The 18365-nt window shown below is 38.5% G+C and overlaps 1 protein-coding gene across 2 annotated transcripts; it reads right to left on the bottom strand.

Moving 5' to 3' along the window:
• Positions 1-7170: 7170 nt before the first annotated feature.
• Positions 7171-16136, bottom strand: lyl1 (LYL1 basic helix-loop-helix family member). 2 transcript variants are annotated; one of them, XM_038292428.1, is made up of 5 exons: positions 15972-16136; positions 15593-15817; positions 13387-14718; positions 11271-11368; positions 7171-7875 (listed from the first exon to the last, which is right to left on the bottom strand). In XM_038292428.1, the coding sequence occupies exons 3-5, from the start codon at positions 14133-14135 to the stop codon at positions 7361-7363; spliced, it is 1362 nt and encodes a 453-aa protein (XP_038148356.1). In that variant the 5' UTR covers positions 14136-14718; positions 15593-15817; positions 15972-16136; the 3' UTR covers positions 7171-7360. The 2 variants fall into 2 exon arrangements, with proteins under 2 accessions (XP_038148356.1, XP_038148355.1); XM_038292427.1 differs by having other exon boundaries at positions 13387-14721; positions 15593-16136.
• Between the last annotated feature and the right edge of the window lie 2229 nt (positions 16137-18365).

The raw sequence follows: 18365 nt of genomic DNA, 5'->3' as shown, positions 1-18365 counted from the left end.
AAATTTTTAATATATTTTGTAAGAGTTTGCAAATGCAGCTCCTTGTTGTACCTGTTAAAAAACAGGACTGGGAAAAATAGGCAAAGCTGTAAATCAGGAGGATTTAGCCTTGGTGATCACCAGTGTGATCATGAAATACTTCAGAATAGCTGAACCAAAATACAAGGCAAACTTTACGAAGTGACACCATCTTTGTGTCTTCAGGGAATCAATTCTTTTTTCTGTTTATAAAATCATTAAGAATGTGAAATATCTGTCATCGATGGTCACTTTTTATAGCTACACTTTAAGAGGCTTTCTGCTGTATCATTCTACCGCTCTGACGTTGCTTTTTTTGTTTGCACAACATGTGAAAAGCAGCGTCCTGGTCTGCAAGCTGCAGTTCCGTCTGTGCAGCACAAATGCAATGGGCAGATTAGTCTATGCTTGGCATGTGAATCGATGCTAGAGGTGCAGTATTTGTCTGGCGTGGGGGTAAAAACATTATCTCTGACTTCCAGGCTGGCACATGTGACCCTGCTTGAACCCTGTATCAGGAGGAGAGTTTTACCACCTCAGCTGTCAAAAAGGACAGCTCAGAATTTTCAGAAAAGTTGTAAGCCCTTGATATGTTACCTCTGTTGACATTTTTATTTAGTAGAAACCAAATTAGTCGGCCCTAAAGGCAGAAGCTAATGGTTAGTCCAGAGGAAGAAAGCTTAGTTTTACTGTCCTAGAAGAAGTCCAATTTAAAAACAAAACAAAAAAAAACATCATTTTGGTTTAATGCTAGTTCTCTTTTATGAACCTTTAAATCTTTACCATGAGTCGTTATTTTTAAATAAGAGGCAAGCAACAATTTATACATCTTTGTCTTTCTCAAACGAAGATCACTGATGATGCATATAGCCTCCTTATAGCCTCCTTGTGAAACAAAAAACAAAACCAAAAACACCTTATGAAAACTTTTTGTTCAGTAGTTCTTAAAATACTATTTGCATAAACCGCTATGGGGAAGGGGGATGTCTTTAGATGCTAGAATGCATATCATTCATTTGCTTCATACCCTAGAAACGGGTTAGATTTACCTTTAAAAAGACAGCCATCGAGTTAGCCACTGCAGGTTTGGTCTTATCTAGTTTAGAATAAAACCTTTGTTTAAAAAAATCCTGGCTGTGCCTTACATTTTCCTAAACTTAGAAAAAGCAGGGTATAAATGGAGAAAGTTAAGAAACATTTTGGTTTTCTGATATGTCTGGGGCCATCTGTTTATTTCACAAATTGAGACACTTTGCCGCGCACTAAAATCCTGAAACTGTACAATTAAGCAGAGTTTAAAATCTCATGTCATGTAAAGTCAACTTTAAAGCTGCCTTGCTTACTATAAGAAAAAGCCTATATACATTGAGGATGTCTGAGATTACTGCCCCCTCTGTGGCATCTGTAAAAAAAGGGGGGGGGGGGGGGGTTGGCACAGCAGGCAGATGTAGCCATAGCAGTGTTGTGAAAGCTGCCCTTCCTGTTGAGTGATCCTGAAACTGCCTGCACATGGGTTCCCAGAGCATCCTGGTGGTTTTTTTAATCCGCACTTTTTTTTTCTGGGCACATCTTTCTCCTTTCTCTCATTCAATAATTTATTCCCCACACGCCCCAAAACCTGTCATCGAACACACACTCGTATGCGGCCGCCGACACCCCCTCCTTCAGGAAGCTCGTTGGCCATCAATGAGACAGCACTAACTGTAGCCGTTTCCTGGCCACTTGATAGAGCCACAGCTGAACCTCGCCCCGCAGTTTTTCACTTTCCTTCACTATGCTGAACCCCATCTTTAACCACATCCCACATCCATCCTGACCTTCTTTAACCTCAACTGCACAGCCAAAAACTGCCGCTCGCATAAATCTGTAAATCATGTTGTGTAAAGACACCCTTAGAGCTGTAATTTCTGTCAAAGTTCATATGTGTGATGAAATTATTTGAACTGCTGAAGTTGTTAAAAAGAAGGAATCTCCAATATCTAGAGATGTTTTTAACAGAACAGTTGTTGCTTTTTGTAATCAAATCTCACTGAGATTACAATTTACGGAAACCTTTAGGGAAGCCAAATGTTCCCTAAACTGAGCGCAGCAAAAACATTTGGATGTGTTGAGAAATAGTGCTGACTGTGAGTCGTCTTTGGAGAGCAGTAAGAGGATGTCAAATAAGGAACAGCAAACTAAAATACGCTTTATTATTGTTTGGTGGAAGTGTGTCACAACTTCAGGGTGGACCTATCTACCCTGCTTATATTCAACAAGGACATGAGGAACGTTAAACATATTAAATTGGAAAGCACTAGTGGCTAAGAACAATTTACCTTCAAGTTTTGTGGTGGAAAAAACTATAAAAGTTATTTTATTATGTGGTTTTTAATTAGGGTTCATTCTTAGAGGATGAAACTTGTGGATGCTTGGAATAAGGGTTGCCTTGCAAAAGTTTTCATAAACCTTTAACTTTTTCACATTTTCACAACCTAAAAACATACATTTAATGATACATTATGTCTGAATTAATAAAAGGGGAAGGAAAATGACAGTTTTTAAAACTTTATGCAATAAAAAGCTATGGAATGATTAAGAATTTGCCTTACTTCTCTTCTTAAAGGAATAGTACACCCAAAACATGATTAGCCTTCATTTTCTACTCACCCCCATGCTGAACAACACTCTGGCGTACTTTTTTGATATCTCAAATGCATCTGGAGATCTGGGAGGCTTCTTGCTGTCTGCTGACATTCAAATAATGGAGGTCTATGGTGCCCGAGACAGAAAGGTCCATAAAAGTCCACAAAAAACGTGTCAATATTCCTCCATACTGCTCGTCCAATGTATTCCAAGTGTCCTGAGTGGGTAGCATCCATAATTTACTCGAAACAAAGTCATTTAGAATGTTTTTAGAGCATAAACAGTAGTGTATAGGATTTCCTAAAAGCGCGTTCACGAGTCTACGGAAACCGCGGCAGACCAAACCAGATTAAGTGCGCATTCAGCTCGGCAAAGAACTCATGCTCTTCCTCAACACTGAAGTCCTCAGACATTTTTCTTTCGTTGTTTCTTTCTGTGCACAGGTAAACAGCACATTTCTTCTTCTACGCTTGCATTATCAAGAGCAGACGCTGAATGCGCACTTTCATCTGGTTTGGTCTGCCGCAGTTTCCGTAGGCTCGTGAACTCGCAGGCGCGCTCTTTTAGGAAATCCTATACACTACTGTTTATGCTCTAAAAACATTCTAAATGACTTTGTTTCGAGTAAATTATGGACGCTACCAACTCAGGACACTTGGACGAGCAGTATGGAGGAATATTGACACGTTTTTTGTGGACTTTTATGGACCTTTCTGCCTCGGGCGCCATCGACCTCCATTATTTGAATGTCAGCAGACAGCAAGAAGCCTCCCAGATCTCCAGATGCATTTGAGATATCAAAAAAGTACTCCAGAGTGTTGTTCAGCATGGGGGTGAGTAGAAAATGAAGGCTAATCATGTTTTGGGTGTACTATTCCTTTAATACCCATCTTTTGGCACAATCTGAGAGTTTTCACTTTGTTGTTTTCTGACTATACACTGAAAGTATGAAGGACGATCTTTAATTTCCAGGTGGATCATCTAAATAAGTGGTTCTCCTAATTGTCAATCATTCTGGTGATATGTTTACGTAAGTCCTTCCTACATGCTTGTATTGTTATCTATCTTTTTGTGTGCATGCGCACTTTCAGGCATATATCTGTGGTGAACTACAGTTTCCGACAGCCATTGAAGCTCACCTTTCTCACCGCAGTTCTTTGAAAATGGCCGAGGGTTGTAAGAGAAAATGTGTCTACGAAGTGTAAGAGAAGAAAAGAAAGGCCTCAGAAGAGGCATATATATCCCAGAATGCTTTGCGTGGAGAGCTCTCCTCGGAAAATATTATGGGATTTGCTGTCACAGTGGCCCGCTGTGCCAGATGCATTTTGTAGCTCTGTTGCCTTGAAGTAAGAAGGTGTTGGGTTCGATTCTTGGCCCTTAGTATGTATGCTTGGGGTTTGCATGTTCTCCCTGTGCATGTGTGGGTTCTCTCTGGGTGCTCCGGCTTCCTCCCACGGTCCAAAAATATGACAGGTTGATTTGCATCTCTAAATTATCCTTAGGTGTGAGCATCTCTGCATGGTTGTACACATTTGTGCGTCTCTGTGTTGCCCTGCGACAGACTGGCGACCTGTCCAGGGTGTGCCCTGCCTCTCGCCTATAGACTGCCGGAGAAAGGCACCGGCCCCACCAAGAACCCGATGGAATAAGGAGGAGAAGATGGATGGATGCACTGCAAAAAGTCTAAATAAGTCATTTTTTTTCTTAAGTGCATTTTTTCTTAATTTGAGGAGGTAAGTGACACACTCACCAATGGGATAAGACAATTTACATGAAAAATAAAGAACAATTGAATTGTGTTTTTTCAAGTGCATATTATCGAATTCTCTTATTTTTAGAGTTAAAATACTCATTCCATTGGAAAATCATTTTATTCACCTTCTCAAATTAAGGGTAAATATACTTAATTTACAGAAATGTTTACTTATTTCTAGATCATTTTTGCACTGTGGATATTATGGCACCTCGGATGTACTTCCACTGTGACCTAATTGTCTTGACTGATTTAGGTATATGAAGCCAAAGTAAGATGGATGCTAACAAAAGCTGCTGGATGATCTTAACTGTTGTAACAATAATAATTAAACTTTATTGATCTCACATGGGAGAAATTTACTTCTGCACTTAACCCATCCCCTTGGGGAGCAGTGGGCTGCCATCGTGGGGTGCCTTGGGAGCAATCGGGGGTTAAGGGTCTTTGCTCAGAGACCCAGAGTGGCAGTCTGTGGCAGTGGGGCTCGAACTCAGAAGCTCAGGAAGCTCTATGCCCTAACCACTAGGCTGCCACTCCCCCATTACCACGTGTACAACAATTCAATTCATTTCAGTTTATTTTTATAGTGCCAATTCTCAACACATCATCTCAAGACACTTTACAGTTCACCAGATCCTACAGTGAAATTGATTCCAAGTTTTTTATCTAAGGAAAGCCAGTTAATTGCATCGACTCATTGGCTCGAATGCAATCTCTCACACTAAGCATGCTTGTAGCGACAGTGGAGAGGAAAAACTCCCTTTTAACAGGAAGAAAGCTTAAGCAGAACCAGGCTCAGTGTGAGCGACCATCTGCTGAGGCTAAGTGGGGTTCAAGGGACAGAAGCAGACATAGAAAAAGAAGCATAGATGCAAAAGGCAACTTTTAAAGGCGGCCCGATCCAGGAAGCACAGCCAGGCAGATGAGCTCTGAGCCAGCTCCCATGTCAGAGGATGAAGAGAGCACATCCAGCCAGTTACAGTCAGAGAAACAGGACTACACTGGAAAAACAGGCAGATCTCGAACATCTATAAACAAAGGTGTTGAAGACAGCAGCACAGCTGATGGAGTTACAGCCAAACAGGAAAAGACAAGACAAAACTACTATGAGAAAAAGCAGAGAGAGCATAACTTTAGAGATTAAAATAGCAGATTCTGCAGAGTGGGAGAATAGAGATGGAATGAAGCAGAATGATGAAAAAGGGGTCCCTATGTCCTCCAACAGTCTAAGCCTATAGCAGCATAACTATAGAGATAGCTCAGGATAACCTGAGCCACTCTAACTATAAGCTTTATCAAAAAGGAAAGTTTTAAGCCTAGCCTTAAAAGTAGACAGGGTGTCTGCCTCACGGACTAAAACTGGTAGTTGGTTCCACAGGAGAGGAGCCTGATAACTAAAAGATCTGCCTCCCATTCTACTTTTAGAAATTCTAGGAACCACTAGTAAACCTGCAGATTGAGAGCGAAGTGCTCTGTTAGGAACATAAGGAACAATCAGATCTCTGATATCAGATGGAGCTTGGGCATTTAAGGCTTTATATGTGAGAAGGAGGATTTTAAATTCTATTCTGGATTTAACAGGAAGCCAATGAAGAGAAGCCAGGATAGGAGAGATATGATCTCTCTTTTTTATTATCATCAGAACTCTGGCTGCAGCATTTTGGATCAGCTGAAGGCTTTTAACTACAGTTTGTGGACTTCCTGATAGTAAAGAATTACAATAGTCCAGCCTTGAAGTAACAAATGCATGGACTAGTTTCTCAGCATCACCCCTGGACAGGATATTTCTAATTTTTGCAATATTCCTCAGATGAAAGAAGGAAATTCTAGAAACCTCTTTGATATGGGATTTAAATGACAGGTCCTGATCAAAAATAACACCAAGATTTTTTACTTTATTATCTGAAATCAGTTTAATCCCATCCAAATGAAGTGACTGGCTAATCAGCTTCTTTTTCAAAGACTCTGGTCCAAAGACTATAACTTCTGTTTTGTCTACATTCAGGAGCAGCAAGTTAAGTCATCCAGGTTTATATGTCTTCAAGACATGCCTGTAAACTATTTAATGGGTTAGCTTCATCTGGATTTATAGACAGATATAGCTGGGTATCATCAGCATAACAGTGAAAATTAATCCCATGCTGTCTAATAACTCTACAGATTGGGAGCATATATATAGTAACGAGAATTGGTCCTAGCACTGATCCCTGTGGTACTCCACAGGTAACCTTTGAGCATGAGGAAGATTTGTCATTAACATGAACAAACCAAAATTGATGAGATAGATAAGACGTTATCTTTAAACCTGAAACATATTACAGAGTGGAAACAAGTCTTCACAGACATCTTGGGCTAGTTGTATACCAAAATTACACACAGGTTGAGTCTTTTCAGTCTGCTGAAGTCAGCTGACTGCACTATGTTTTATTTAAGGGTATCAGAGTAGACGGTGCTCAATGAAAATACAATGCCAGACTTCTCAGATTTATATAATCAAAGAAAGGAGTGGAAACCATATCTTATCTGTAACTTCTCAGTTATGTGTATATCAATAGTCTCTATAAAGCTCATTCGTGCTTTTGGTTTTAAGGTGTTTAAATATGAAAGAGGGCAAAGTTTATTTTTTGAAGTGTAACTGTTTTTTAGATTATTGGTTGGCTGATCTTCCTATGTTAAGTAATCCCTTAACCTTCCCAATGCAAAGCATTAATTATGCTCACAGCCTCATGAGCAATCTTTGCAACATGGCTACATGAAAACAGAGCAATATACCATCATAATTCACATTTTATTCACTCTAGTTAGGAGAGGATTAAAAAACACTGGATGATTTGAAGCAAAAAAAACCACAAAAACAAGTAAAAAAAAACACTCACAGTTCTAATATCATTGGTAGCTTCTGATTTTTCAAATACTTTTTCCTTGCCAGAGCTTGTGGAGGTATTTCTTAGCTGTCCTTCTTAGTCACCGTTCATCATTTGTGGCAGCAACCATCCTCATCTGGCCTTTTACCTTTCCCAGAATACTGTGTGTTACCAAAGAGGTCTTAGCCCCAAAGCTCTCATCGCTGTCCGTGTCTCCATAGCAGCTTGACGTCGCCGGAGAGTTTGCCAATGCGATGATTGAGTCACTTGAATCTCTGTGGGCTTTTGCCACAGCAGCAGGATGGGCTGTCTCAGGTGGTGTGTTAATCAGAAAACAAGTCCTCTGACCGTTACCGTCCAACCCAGGAGTACTGCTGCCATCCCCCGCTTTGTCTTCCTCCCTGCTCTTGTCCTGGGCCTGGTCGTTGAGCAGTGTGACTAGGAAGTTGATATACTTCACGGCCAGACGCAGGATCTCATTCTTGCTGAGCTTCTTGTCAGGCGGGTGAGTAGGAATAAGTTTTCTGAGCTCAGAGAAAGCTCCGTTCACATTCTGCTGCCGCCAACGCTCACGGCTGTTAGTGAACACCCGACGGGCAAGTTTCTGAGGAGGGCCTGACAGAAACACAAAAAGGCTGCGTAAATAGACAAGACAGTACATGTTTATTTATTTGAACAGTCTAATAGTGGTTAAAAAAGACTGAATTGGTATTTTTTCTTAAACAGTCGGCTATACATTTCATTTCAATTATTAAAGCACAGGGAGTTTATTCTTTATTTATTTAGATCCCCATTAGCTACTGACTCAAAGCAGTAGCTATTGAATAGTATAGTGTAGTGTAGTGTAGTGTAGTGTGGTATATTTTATATACTCATAAAAACAATTCTGAAACTGCTCTACTAAGCAATTAGTGACTTTCTTTGCTGATGTAGTTTACACAAGTTAAAGATAAATATTTATGTTTATTTAATTCACAGCAAGAAAAACTGATTTACATTCTGCCTGTTTAAATTCTCAGTCATCCTGTTCATGGCAACCACAAAACAAGTTTAAATTGGAGGCAACCATACTGTACATTTGCAATTTTTCTGAGGCCGTTTCGACACATACTCAGGGGTCTTTGAGTCTCTTAAACATGACTTGAAGCCACTATCCATGCTTCTGGATAAGGGTAACATAATGTCTTCAGAAAAAGTGAAGCAAAAGTCAGAATTAAGCCTTTTTCTGTGGTTGTTTCACGTTCTGGAAAATGACTCAGGTTTAGTAAAGAACTACCATCTGCTTAAACCGGGAGCCATCTTGGATCTGGAGCACATAAAGAGAAAATAAATATTTTCTCTAAAATATTTTGGGGATATTTGATTAAAATGATTATTTTTATGTTTCATACTGGTTTCAGACACTTTTATCCTAACTATAGAATCTTTTTAACTAAGATTTAGGCCTCTAAATCACCAGAGTAGTGCTTTGCTAACTGAGCCATTAATTGTGATAAATATGAGTCCAGAACTTTTTACAAATTAGCCTCGTCATCGTCCTCATTGAGTCTACCATTACTTCATCCTCGCTTTAGTACAGACACCTTGTTAAGAGCTTTGTGAAGAATTTCTGGTTGTTAATATTGACAGATCCTTTTAAAATGGACCTTTTTCTAAAGACAACAGACTGAAACTCTTCTCTCATAATTTGTAGGAAGCGTACTCCTGCCCACAGCCTTTACATCTCGATCAGGTAAAAACTGTATTAAAATTTGTTTTATATTTCAGAACAGTGCACTTTAAAAAGAGAATGCAGCTTCACCTCCAGCCCCTAAAGAATTGCTTCAACTGGTAACATGTAATTGAATTAGGTTTAATTTGATTTGTCTAACGTGCAATTTGTAAAAATAAAGTTGAATTAACTGGATTGAATTACTTGTTACCAGTTGAAGCAATTAATTTCTCTTGAGCTGCATTCTCTAGTGTTAATACAGTTATTCAGTAAATTAGAATATGACTGAAAAGTTCATCTATTTAATTAACGTTGTTTGCTCGATGAAACGCATTATATAGATGAATTACACAGATATGACATATTTAAAGCCTTTATGTTATGATTTGTTTCAGCATAAACAAATAAAAACATTTCATTAAAGGTTAGAATATTAAATAAGAAAAATAAAGAAAAAATTTTCATACAAAAATTAGGTTTGAATGAATAGCATGTTAAAAACCTGACTGAGGGGTGTGGACATGTATTTCTTACCCAGAAGGGACATTTTCCTGGAAATATGCTACATTTTAGAGACTTATAGGTACTTGTGGAGTCAAGGACTACTCCCCATGCAAAGTTCTCTTCTTGGAGTGGGGGCTAGCTTCAGGACTAAGGTGTGAATTGAATATAAGTTAAGCTTAGGTAAGGGTCGGGGTTAGGCCATAGAAATGAATGCAATTTGAATACAAGTCAATGGAAAGTCCCCATAAGGATAGCGTGACACAACATGTGTATGTGTTTTTTCCCCCAAAAGGTATATTTCATGTGAAAAAAAACAAGTCTCTTTGGAACTTTTTAAAAATGACTATGGAAGTCTGTCTTTATAATTACCTTTATTTTCTGCACATTAATATTATTACTGCTGTAACAAAAAAAAGAAAAAAACAACTCTATAATATTGTTTTCGAACTGAATTAAATCCTCTGTGTAGGCTTTCTGCCATTGTTGTATGATTTACAAACTGGCATAGGGAGCTTACACATTTTTGTAAAAAAAAAAAAGAACAACAGAAGCTAAATTGGGGATATCTACGGAAGAGGATTAGCCAGTGGAAAAAAAAAAAAAAAGTTAACTGATTTTTAAATTTTATTTCAGTTTAGTATTCTCAGAATTCTGACTTTAATCTCTGAATTCTGACTTTAATCTCTGAATTCTGACTTTAATCTCAGAATTCTGAATTTTTTCTCAGAATTCTGACTTTTTTTATTGTCAGAATTCAGTCAGAATTCTGAAATTAAAGTCAGAATTCTGAGAAAAAAGTCAGAATTCTGAGAAAAAATTCAGAATTCTGAGATTAAAGTCAGAATTCTGAGATTAAAGTCAGAATTCAGATATAAAGTCAAAATTCTAAGATTAAAGTCAGAATTCTGTCTTTTTCCCCATACTAAACTGAAATCAAATTTAAAAATCAGTTAACTTTTTTTTTCTTTCCAGTGGCTCTAATCCTCTTCCATAGATATGAATAGATATATCATTAAATTGTGTCCAAATAAGCTCTAAGTATTCATTCCACAATAAAAAAGGTTCTATTGCTTGCTAGAAATTTAAATAGCTTAGAAAGTCTCATTTCATTGCATTCACTGAGAAAAATTGCGTTCAGCCAGCTTGTGCACAAATGAAAGAACAACGAAGAGTAGAGGATTATTAACTACAGAGGAAAACCCCACATCCTCAGCTCAGGGACCCGTTTTTGTTTAAGTTTGCATGTGTAACATGTTATAACTGTACAATAAGATGCGGCTTCTCATTTCAGTCAGTGCATTATCTTCAAATGAATCCATATCAGGATTAATCACTCTACAATTATTAGCTGTGCTGCAAGATCCACATCACATTGTTTTCTGTGGCAATCTGGTGTGATTTTAGATGTTGATCTTAAAATAATGAAAGTAGTTTTATGAGGTGATTGCTTTAGGAAATAATGTATTTCTTTCATATGTTTCGCTGCTGTGTCTAAAACTAAAAGAGAAACAAAAGTATAAACCTATTGCACTTATTTGTGAAACTTCCCTTTAATGTCTAAACTTTTAACATCTTTAAACTGTTTTAAAAAATTTTCTTGTTTTCTCTCCATGATATAAAGTGATTTCTCAGATATTCGCCAGGAATAAAAAAAAAGAATTGTGTTGAGGGAGGAGGTCACAGATAGTAAACGGTAAGAAGACTAGTTTACTTTAACAAAAAGGTCAGGCTTTAGATCAGTCCTGTAGAAAAATAAATAGAAAAAAATGGCTTCTAAATCTTTGCGGAAACTTACATTCGTTGATCTCCATCTCATAATGAGATGAAGGCCTCCTCTTAATGCGGATGCTGTTGTTGATGCCATAGGTTCCTCCTGAGGTTCCTAGATAGGAGCTAGTCAATCAAAACACACATCAAACAAAAAATTTGCATGAATATGCAGTAAAGGTAAGAACAAGCCAAGCTGGGTAGTATTACTATCTATGGCTTCAGATGCTGCTACACACAAGAGAGTGTAAAGAAAAAGTGTGGCATTAATGAGGGTGTGATTGTTATGGTGGCATTGATTCAGTGGCTTAGCCTAGTCCTATAAAACTTTTATAAATAGAAATTTTTCTTCTGGCTATTCTACTGTTTATAGTGAGAAAAAAGCAGGGAAAGTCCTACTTAGACTTGTATACTAAGACAGATGCAGAAGCTGCAGATCAGTTCATAGTAAAAAAAATGACCCATTGTCTTTCTTAGTTCTGCAAAATTATGGTAAAATCTCCACAAATTAAAACCGTCTTCATAGAAGTGAGCGAGAAGCTGCTGGTTCATGCACCCCAAACGAGATCTTTGAGAGGTTTTCTGCGTTGCCGTTTGTCTGTTTGCTGAATGTCATTTTATCTAAGAAAAATTCAAGTGTTTTAAAAAAAAAAAAAGAAAAGTGTATTTTCTTGCCACTCAGATCAACTTACCACATCTCAAATGTTTTAAGAAAATGATTAAAAAAAAAGATAAATTTTGTTTATTCACTCATTAAAGCAGCTCTTGGTGATCAAAAAGCTAGGGTGTAGATTGTTATGAAGACTTTATTAAGGAAGTAAAACTAAATACATTAAAACCTGTAGCAAAAATATAAATATCTTAAAAGTAGGAGTAAATTTAGCTTAATAAACATCAAGCTCCTTCGTCACAGCATGCATCCTGCTTGTATTTCCACTTAAAAGAGCAACACAGTCACATTCTGAAGTCATGGAATCCGGGTTTTTGGATTTCACGTAAAACTTGACATTGTTAAGTAACTGTTTTGCGTGAGAATGATCTTCCTCACAGCTCACACTACAGGAAGGCACTCACAGCCATGGTTTATAATGTTCACTGCTGAAGGAATGTTTCTAGCTGAACTGTCTTTTGGTTTTGTTGGTGGGATCATTTCAGTTTTATTTAAAAATGCATTTAGCAATCCTGCAGTTTTCAGACTATCAGGATTCTTTCGGCTGCAAAAAAAAAAAAAAAAATGCCAGGCACCTAATTCAGTTGTTTCCTTGATCATAGGACCAGAAAAGAGTTGTTTTGTTCCAGATAAAAGAGCTAAGGTTATAAAAGAAAAGGTGAATAGATCTTGAAATCACCATTTAAGCATCCAAATAATTCCATGTGAAACATCTTTAGGATGCGTAAAAAGGCTTGCAAAAGTAAAGTTTTCCCTTTTTTGATATAAACAGAAAGAATGGAATATTTGTTTTTTTTCTCATGCCCCTAAATAACAAAAAAATTGTATCATTAGTCCATCATTTCAAAATGTATCAGTATAAATCCAACTGTTCTATGACAACCTCACACAGGTTTGAGTTTGAATATTGATGAACAGCTCAAGACAAAACAGATGCTACAGAGGAGAGGGAGAACATTGCCATTCCAAAGCTCAGATTGTTTTTTATTTATTTAAAACGTAAACATCTCACAGATCTCTGCTGCATCGAAAAAAATGGAAAAAGTATTACAGGGTTTAATTATTATGCACACAAACCCCTGCTTTATGGAAAAGTCATTATTTAAAAGTGCTTTGTTCACTGAAACCATAATAAAAGTTTTTGTTCAACATGCAAAAACCTTACACAAAACTGACTTGAAGATACCATTTTAAAAAGAAGGATGGTGTTGGCAGCATAAGGGTGTAGGGATGCAGAGGACTGCAGGTGCACCTTCTTTCAAATCGACATTATAATGGGTTCAAATCAAAGCATATTTAAGTGAATCTGAATCCTGTTGTGTTCTAGGGCAGGATCAATCAATCCAGTCTGAAAGTAGAACTATGTAAAAATTATAATTAAAAAAAGATAAAAACTATACTGAATTTATAGAATTTATCAGGCAAAAACGTTAGGAATTGCATACAGTACAGGAATACAAAAGTCAAACCTCACCTGGTGAGAAATGTGTGAGCAGGCAGGTATTGCTGAGCCAAGAGGGGCCCAGGGGGACCAGTAGAGGGGCCTCCAGATAATCCCAAAGCTCCAGGACCGACCACGGTTAAACAGCTCTGCTGGCTGCGCCGGATGTCCCCATGGGGTCCGTGGATGAGGCTGGGAATCGGGTGCAGGGCAGTCAAAGGGGTATTGGGGAGAGGTAGAGGAGGCTTGCTGTGACCCAGGCTGATGACTGGAATGTTAGGAGGAAGATGAGAGAGTGAGGATGATGAGGAGATGGCTGTGGTGGAAGCGGAGGTCGGCACTGGGCACGGCGAAGTCTTGGCTGGAGCCGGGAGGAGTGGGGGTGGAGAAGAGAGAGTCGGAGACCCCTCCTTTGAACCAGCAGCATTGCAGCCTTTGTTCCCCGATTCCTCCAGTTTCCCCACCTGGTCGCCTTGCTCCATCCCCCTAACGGTAGACTCAGCTGGATCATGTGCACCTGCTTGGTGACTGGTTAACACTGTTGTAAGGATGATGGGAGACCGAGTGCTGGCTGCAGCAGAGACGCTCATATGTTCTATTACCCTGCTTTCATTTACTGTGTGTGGGCTTCTAAAGGGATCCAAGGACCCGGTGGGACTGTGGGGCTCCACAGAAGCACAGGAGGGTGAAGACGTGGAAGATAACGGGGAGGAGGAGGAGGTGGGACGAGGTACGTCCAGAGGGGAGGCAGGTGAAACAGATTGTCTTGCTTTCTCCATCATGGTGGTCAGATCTTTGACACAAACAGTCACTATCAACCTTGTGCTTCTTTCAGAAAGTTTGCCTCTACATCAGGTAAATAAAAAAAATGATTTCATGTTAATCAGTAAAAAGTTGTAAATGTGTCTCCTGGCTATAACTCTAACCTAAACTCAGTTCTGGTATTGTTTAGGTCTTCTCAATCCCATTAAAGGAGAAGTTTCCCCAGATTAATCTGAAACTTTTCAGATCCTATTAGTGTTTTCAGAGTATCTTATGTCTTGGATATTGTTGTGTCTTTCTGGTCACTGTTAGGTGACAAATGCATCGCCGAGCAGCTCTGAAGGAAGGCTGACGTCTTCAGCCCTGGACATACAGAAGAGGCTGATCTGGTGCTCTGATCTAAATTTAACGTGGATGTCTGTAATTTTCTAACACTACATCCTGAGTGGCAAAGTTTATACTCTGAAAATGTCCCGAGTGACTCCTCTTCATTAGTCCGTTCATCTGTCTATAGCGTGTGTGTACTTTGAGGATGTGACTCAAAGTCCCTGGAAGGATTCGAGACGTCCCAGATCCTTGAAGATTGGATTGATATCAAAGAATCTGCTGAACAAAAGAAAGAATAAATAAAATAATAATTTCAGGATACACTGTACATATGCTTAAAAGATCAGTTCTGACACATCCATCTCTTCAGCTGTCATTAAAATCCATCTCTGTTATTTTAGTTTTATGCTCCAGATTTGATCATGCAGACTTTTTGCTGAACACTGAGAAAATTAGCTGCTCTACTTTAAGGAGAAACTGTTATTTTTCCCCCCCAGCAGTGCAAAAGTACATCTAATTTTCAGGTTTTGCAATAGCAATTGTTCCTGTTTTGTATGTTCTGGTCATCGTGACTGTATTTTTAACAGTTCCGTCTTCTCCGAGATGTCTAGGGACGACTCCTACACTTGAATTCAAAGAAATCTCTTTACAGAGCAGGTAAATTTAAACACAGCGGTAATAATGCAGTAAATTGGTTTAAAAGAAGCTTAGTGGAAGTCGCATCTACACAGAGCTCTGATAGAAATCTATCTAGACTGTAAATAACTAATAGAAATTACTAGTTTACACAACACAATTCAAATTAAAGCATTTTCTTCTTTTTCATTTCTCACATACATTTTTTTAAACTATGATTCTTTGAAAATGTACATTTTTAAAGGTGTTTGCAGGGAAAAAAAATTAACTGATGAAATATAGAAAATATTTTTTTGTTAAATTATATTATCAGAACCATAATTATCTGTTTTAAACCTAAATATTTCCATTATAACTATAATTCCCTAAAAGTATTTTCTATTTTTCTTCCTTTACCATATGGTGCACAAAACACACCTTATTTATTTAATTTTAAAACATAAACAGACAACTTGAATCCAGTCTACAAATATAAAATGTAAGAACATATAATTGAAGTGATGCGATTACTCACTGACACATCATGTGTGGCTCCTTCCCTGTCTCTCTTGCGAAATCCATCAGAGTTGAACTGCTCTGAGAAGGTGCATCTTTTATGTGCGCAGCACTTAAGCACCGTCTCCCTCCTCCCTCTGCTCAGCCGCACTCCATGTAAGCCTGTCAGCGTCCGCCTGTCAGAGTCTGAGGTCGGAACTGGAGCCAAACCGTCTGACATTACTCAAAAAATGCCTTTAGACTGCTGTTAATCCATTATAAAACCACAAACAAAACACAAATAAGTGAAAATGTTTAAAAAAAACAGTTGAAGGAAAGTCTTTGCTGTACTTGAAGCACGAAGAGTGACAGCTGTGGTCCCCTTTCACCTACCCCTTCAGTCACTGTATCATCCTCACCTATCTGTCATTCACCAATCTGTCTATCCGTATTCCACTTCTTGGCCAAAAAGATACAATGATCTAGTCGGTTGCCAGAGTTCTGGTTCTGGCAAATGAGAAGTGGGAGAGTAAATAGAGGGGGGAGAGAAAGGGAACCATGTAGCAAGGAGAGTTTTCCGCTCCCTGCTGGACAAGAGGATGTGCTAGTACAATGTGGTGGCTGCTGATAAAAGCCTCAAAAGCTGCCTGTGGTCTGCAGATAAGGAACCACCACCCCTCCTCTGCCCCTCACCACCAACACACACACACACATCCCCACACAGATGCCTAAACGCATGCATGTACAAAGACACGGCTCTGGACTGGTCAGTCTCAGACTTTTAAAGGGAGTTGGACTGTTTTTTTCTTTCGAGCATGTATGTGCCATTTCATGGACATCACATTACAGTAAACAGAGCCTGTTATGTTCAAAATATTTTAAGTTTTGGGAATGAAAAGTGAATCTGGACGTGTGCACCAAACCAGCATGTGTTTCTGCCAGTACATCCATACTCTGAAGGGTGTCCTTTATAGGAAAGTACAGTGGCTGTTTGTTATGTATGTAAATGATACTAATTGGGATCTGAATCCGTGTCAGAGTTAAAGACTTTTCACATTTAATCTCAGAATTCTGACTTTAATCTCAGAATTCTGACTTTTTTCTTAGAATTCTGACTTTACACATGGCAGATAAACACAACATTGTGCATAATAGATGTATTTAACTATTTAAATAGATTAAAAATAAAAACATTTTTCTTATATGGGGTTTGAACTTTGGTATAGAGCAACAGTAAACCATTCTAGATGTGATTATATGTTTAGAATCGTACACCTTCTGGATGGTTCACATCCACCAGAGGTTCAAGTCTTCAGAGGGCTCAAATAGATTACATTTCCTTAAGGAAGATGATCATGCCCACCGCATGGCCGCCATGTTTTACTTTAGAGATCAATGTTTAGATTTCTTTCCTAAAGACCACTTTACATGTCAGCTTAAAAATTACATTTTTGGTGTCCTCTCCATCTTCCACACGCTTGCTTTGCCCACTAGATAAGTTGTGGAAAATTGCAAAGAGGTATTCTTACAGCTTTCTTTTCACTTCTCTTTCATTTAGGCCACATTTATGGACAGTATCAACAATAGTTGCAATGTCTAGTGATTCTCCCACCTGAGTTGTGGTTCCTTGCAGCTTTTCTAGAGTTATCATTTCAGGAATGTCCTGATCCGATATCAATATCAGATATCAGTCCGATATTAGCCAAAAACAATATTGGATTTTATTGGCTGTCATCTAAAATCTCCAATATCTTCTATTGTTGATAGAAACACTCTGCTTCTTTTAAAAGTTTTTGTAACTCATTGGTTAAATTTACATGGGTCAGTTGTTTTCGTACCCTTTATTCCCTTTTTTAGTAATTTTGCTTGATCAAGCCTTCGCTAACATTCTACAGCAGGAGTCTTCAAAGTTTTCTAGGCCAAGGACCCCCATACTGATGGTGAGATGGAATGGGGACGCCCTAATTATATGGTATGAAACTGTGTTATATCAAACTGGTTCTATAGTCACTCTATTACATATGGAGTCATGTAACAAAAGTAATTTCTCCCTGGGATTATTAAAGTATTTCTGATTCTGATTCCTGGTTGATGGGACAGGTGTTGTGAATGAAATGGTGCCCAGATTGAAAGAGCTCCTGTGTGTCGCTGAATGTGTGCATTGATGACTGAAAGACATCTTCTGCCTCAGTTTATCTCAGCGTGTTGAATTCATGTTAATGTGGATTTTAAAACATTTCAATTAGTGGGAAAAAAAGTCTAATCAACCAAAACTTCCGCAACGCCCATGCAGTACCTCCGTGGACTCCCTGTTGAAGACCTCCGTTCTACAGTATAAAATAAGTAATAAAAGCTGTTATGATTCATTCTAATATCGTATCGGGTCAATATCGGTATCGGCCAGTTCTCAAAGCTGCAAAATCGGTTTCATATCGGACATAAAAAATAGTATCAGGACATCCCTAAATCATTGGCCTCTTGGTTTTACTTTTGATTGATACTCCTCTTGTCAGACCTCTCAGCTAGGGTTGATGGCCATGTCTGCGTAGGTCTGCAGCTGTCACAGACTTTTTCTATCTTTAAATAATGGATGAAAAAGCATTCTAAGATATGTTTCAAGTTGGGAAGTAAGTATAAGCTGAGCCTATGGCTATGTCTAGGAGAGAAACAGGACTAAGAACTGTAAAACAGGCATAACTCTGTCATCTAATGGAAAATGTTGATGGCAGCAGCCCAGCTGATATTTCTCACCAGGATGGAGTCATAGCAAAACAAAAACCGAGCAGATGAAGTTGCTATGGTGAGAAAAAGCA

This window comes from Cyprinodon tularosa, unplaced genomic scaffold, assembly GCF_016077235.1.
Source record: "Cyprinodon tularosa strain WSP-4 unplaced genomic scaffold, ASM1607723v1 ctg312, whole genome shotgun sequence".
NCBI lineage: Eukaryota > Metazoa > Chordata > Actinopteri > Cyprinodontiformes > Cyprinodontidae > Cyprinodon > Cyprinodon tularosa.
This window is presented reverse-complemented; position numbering and strand designations above follow the sequence as displayed.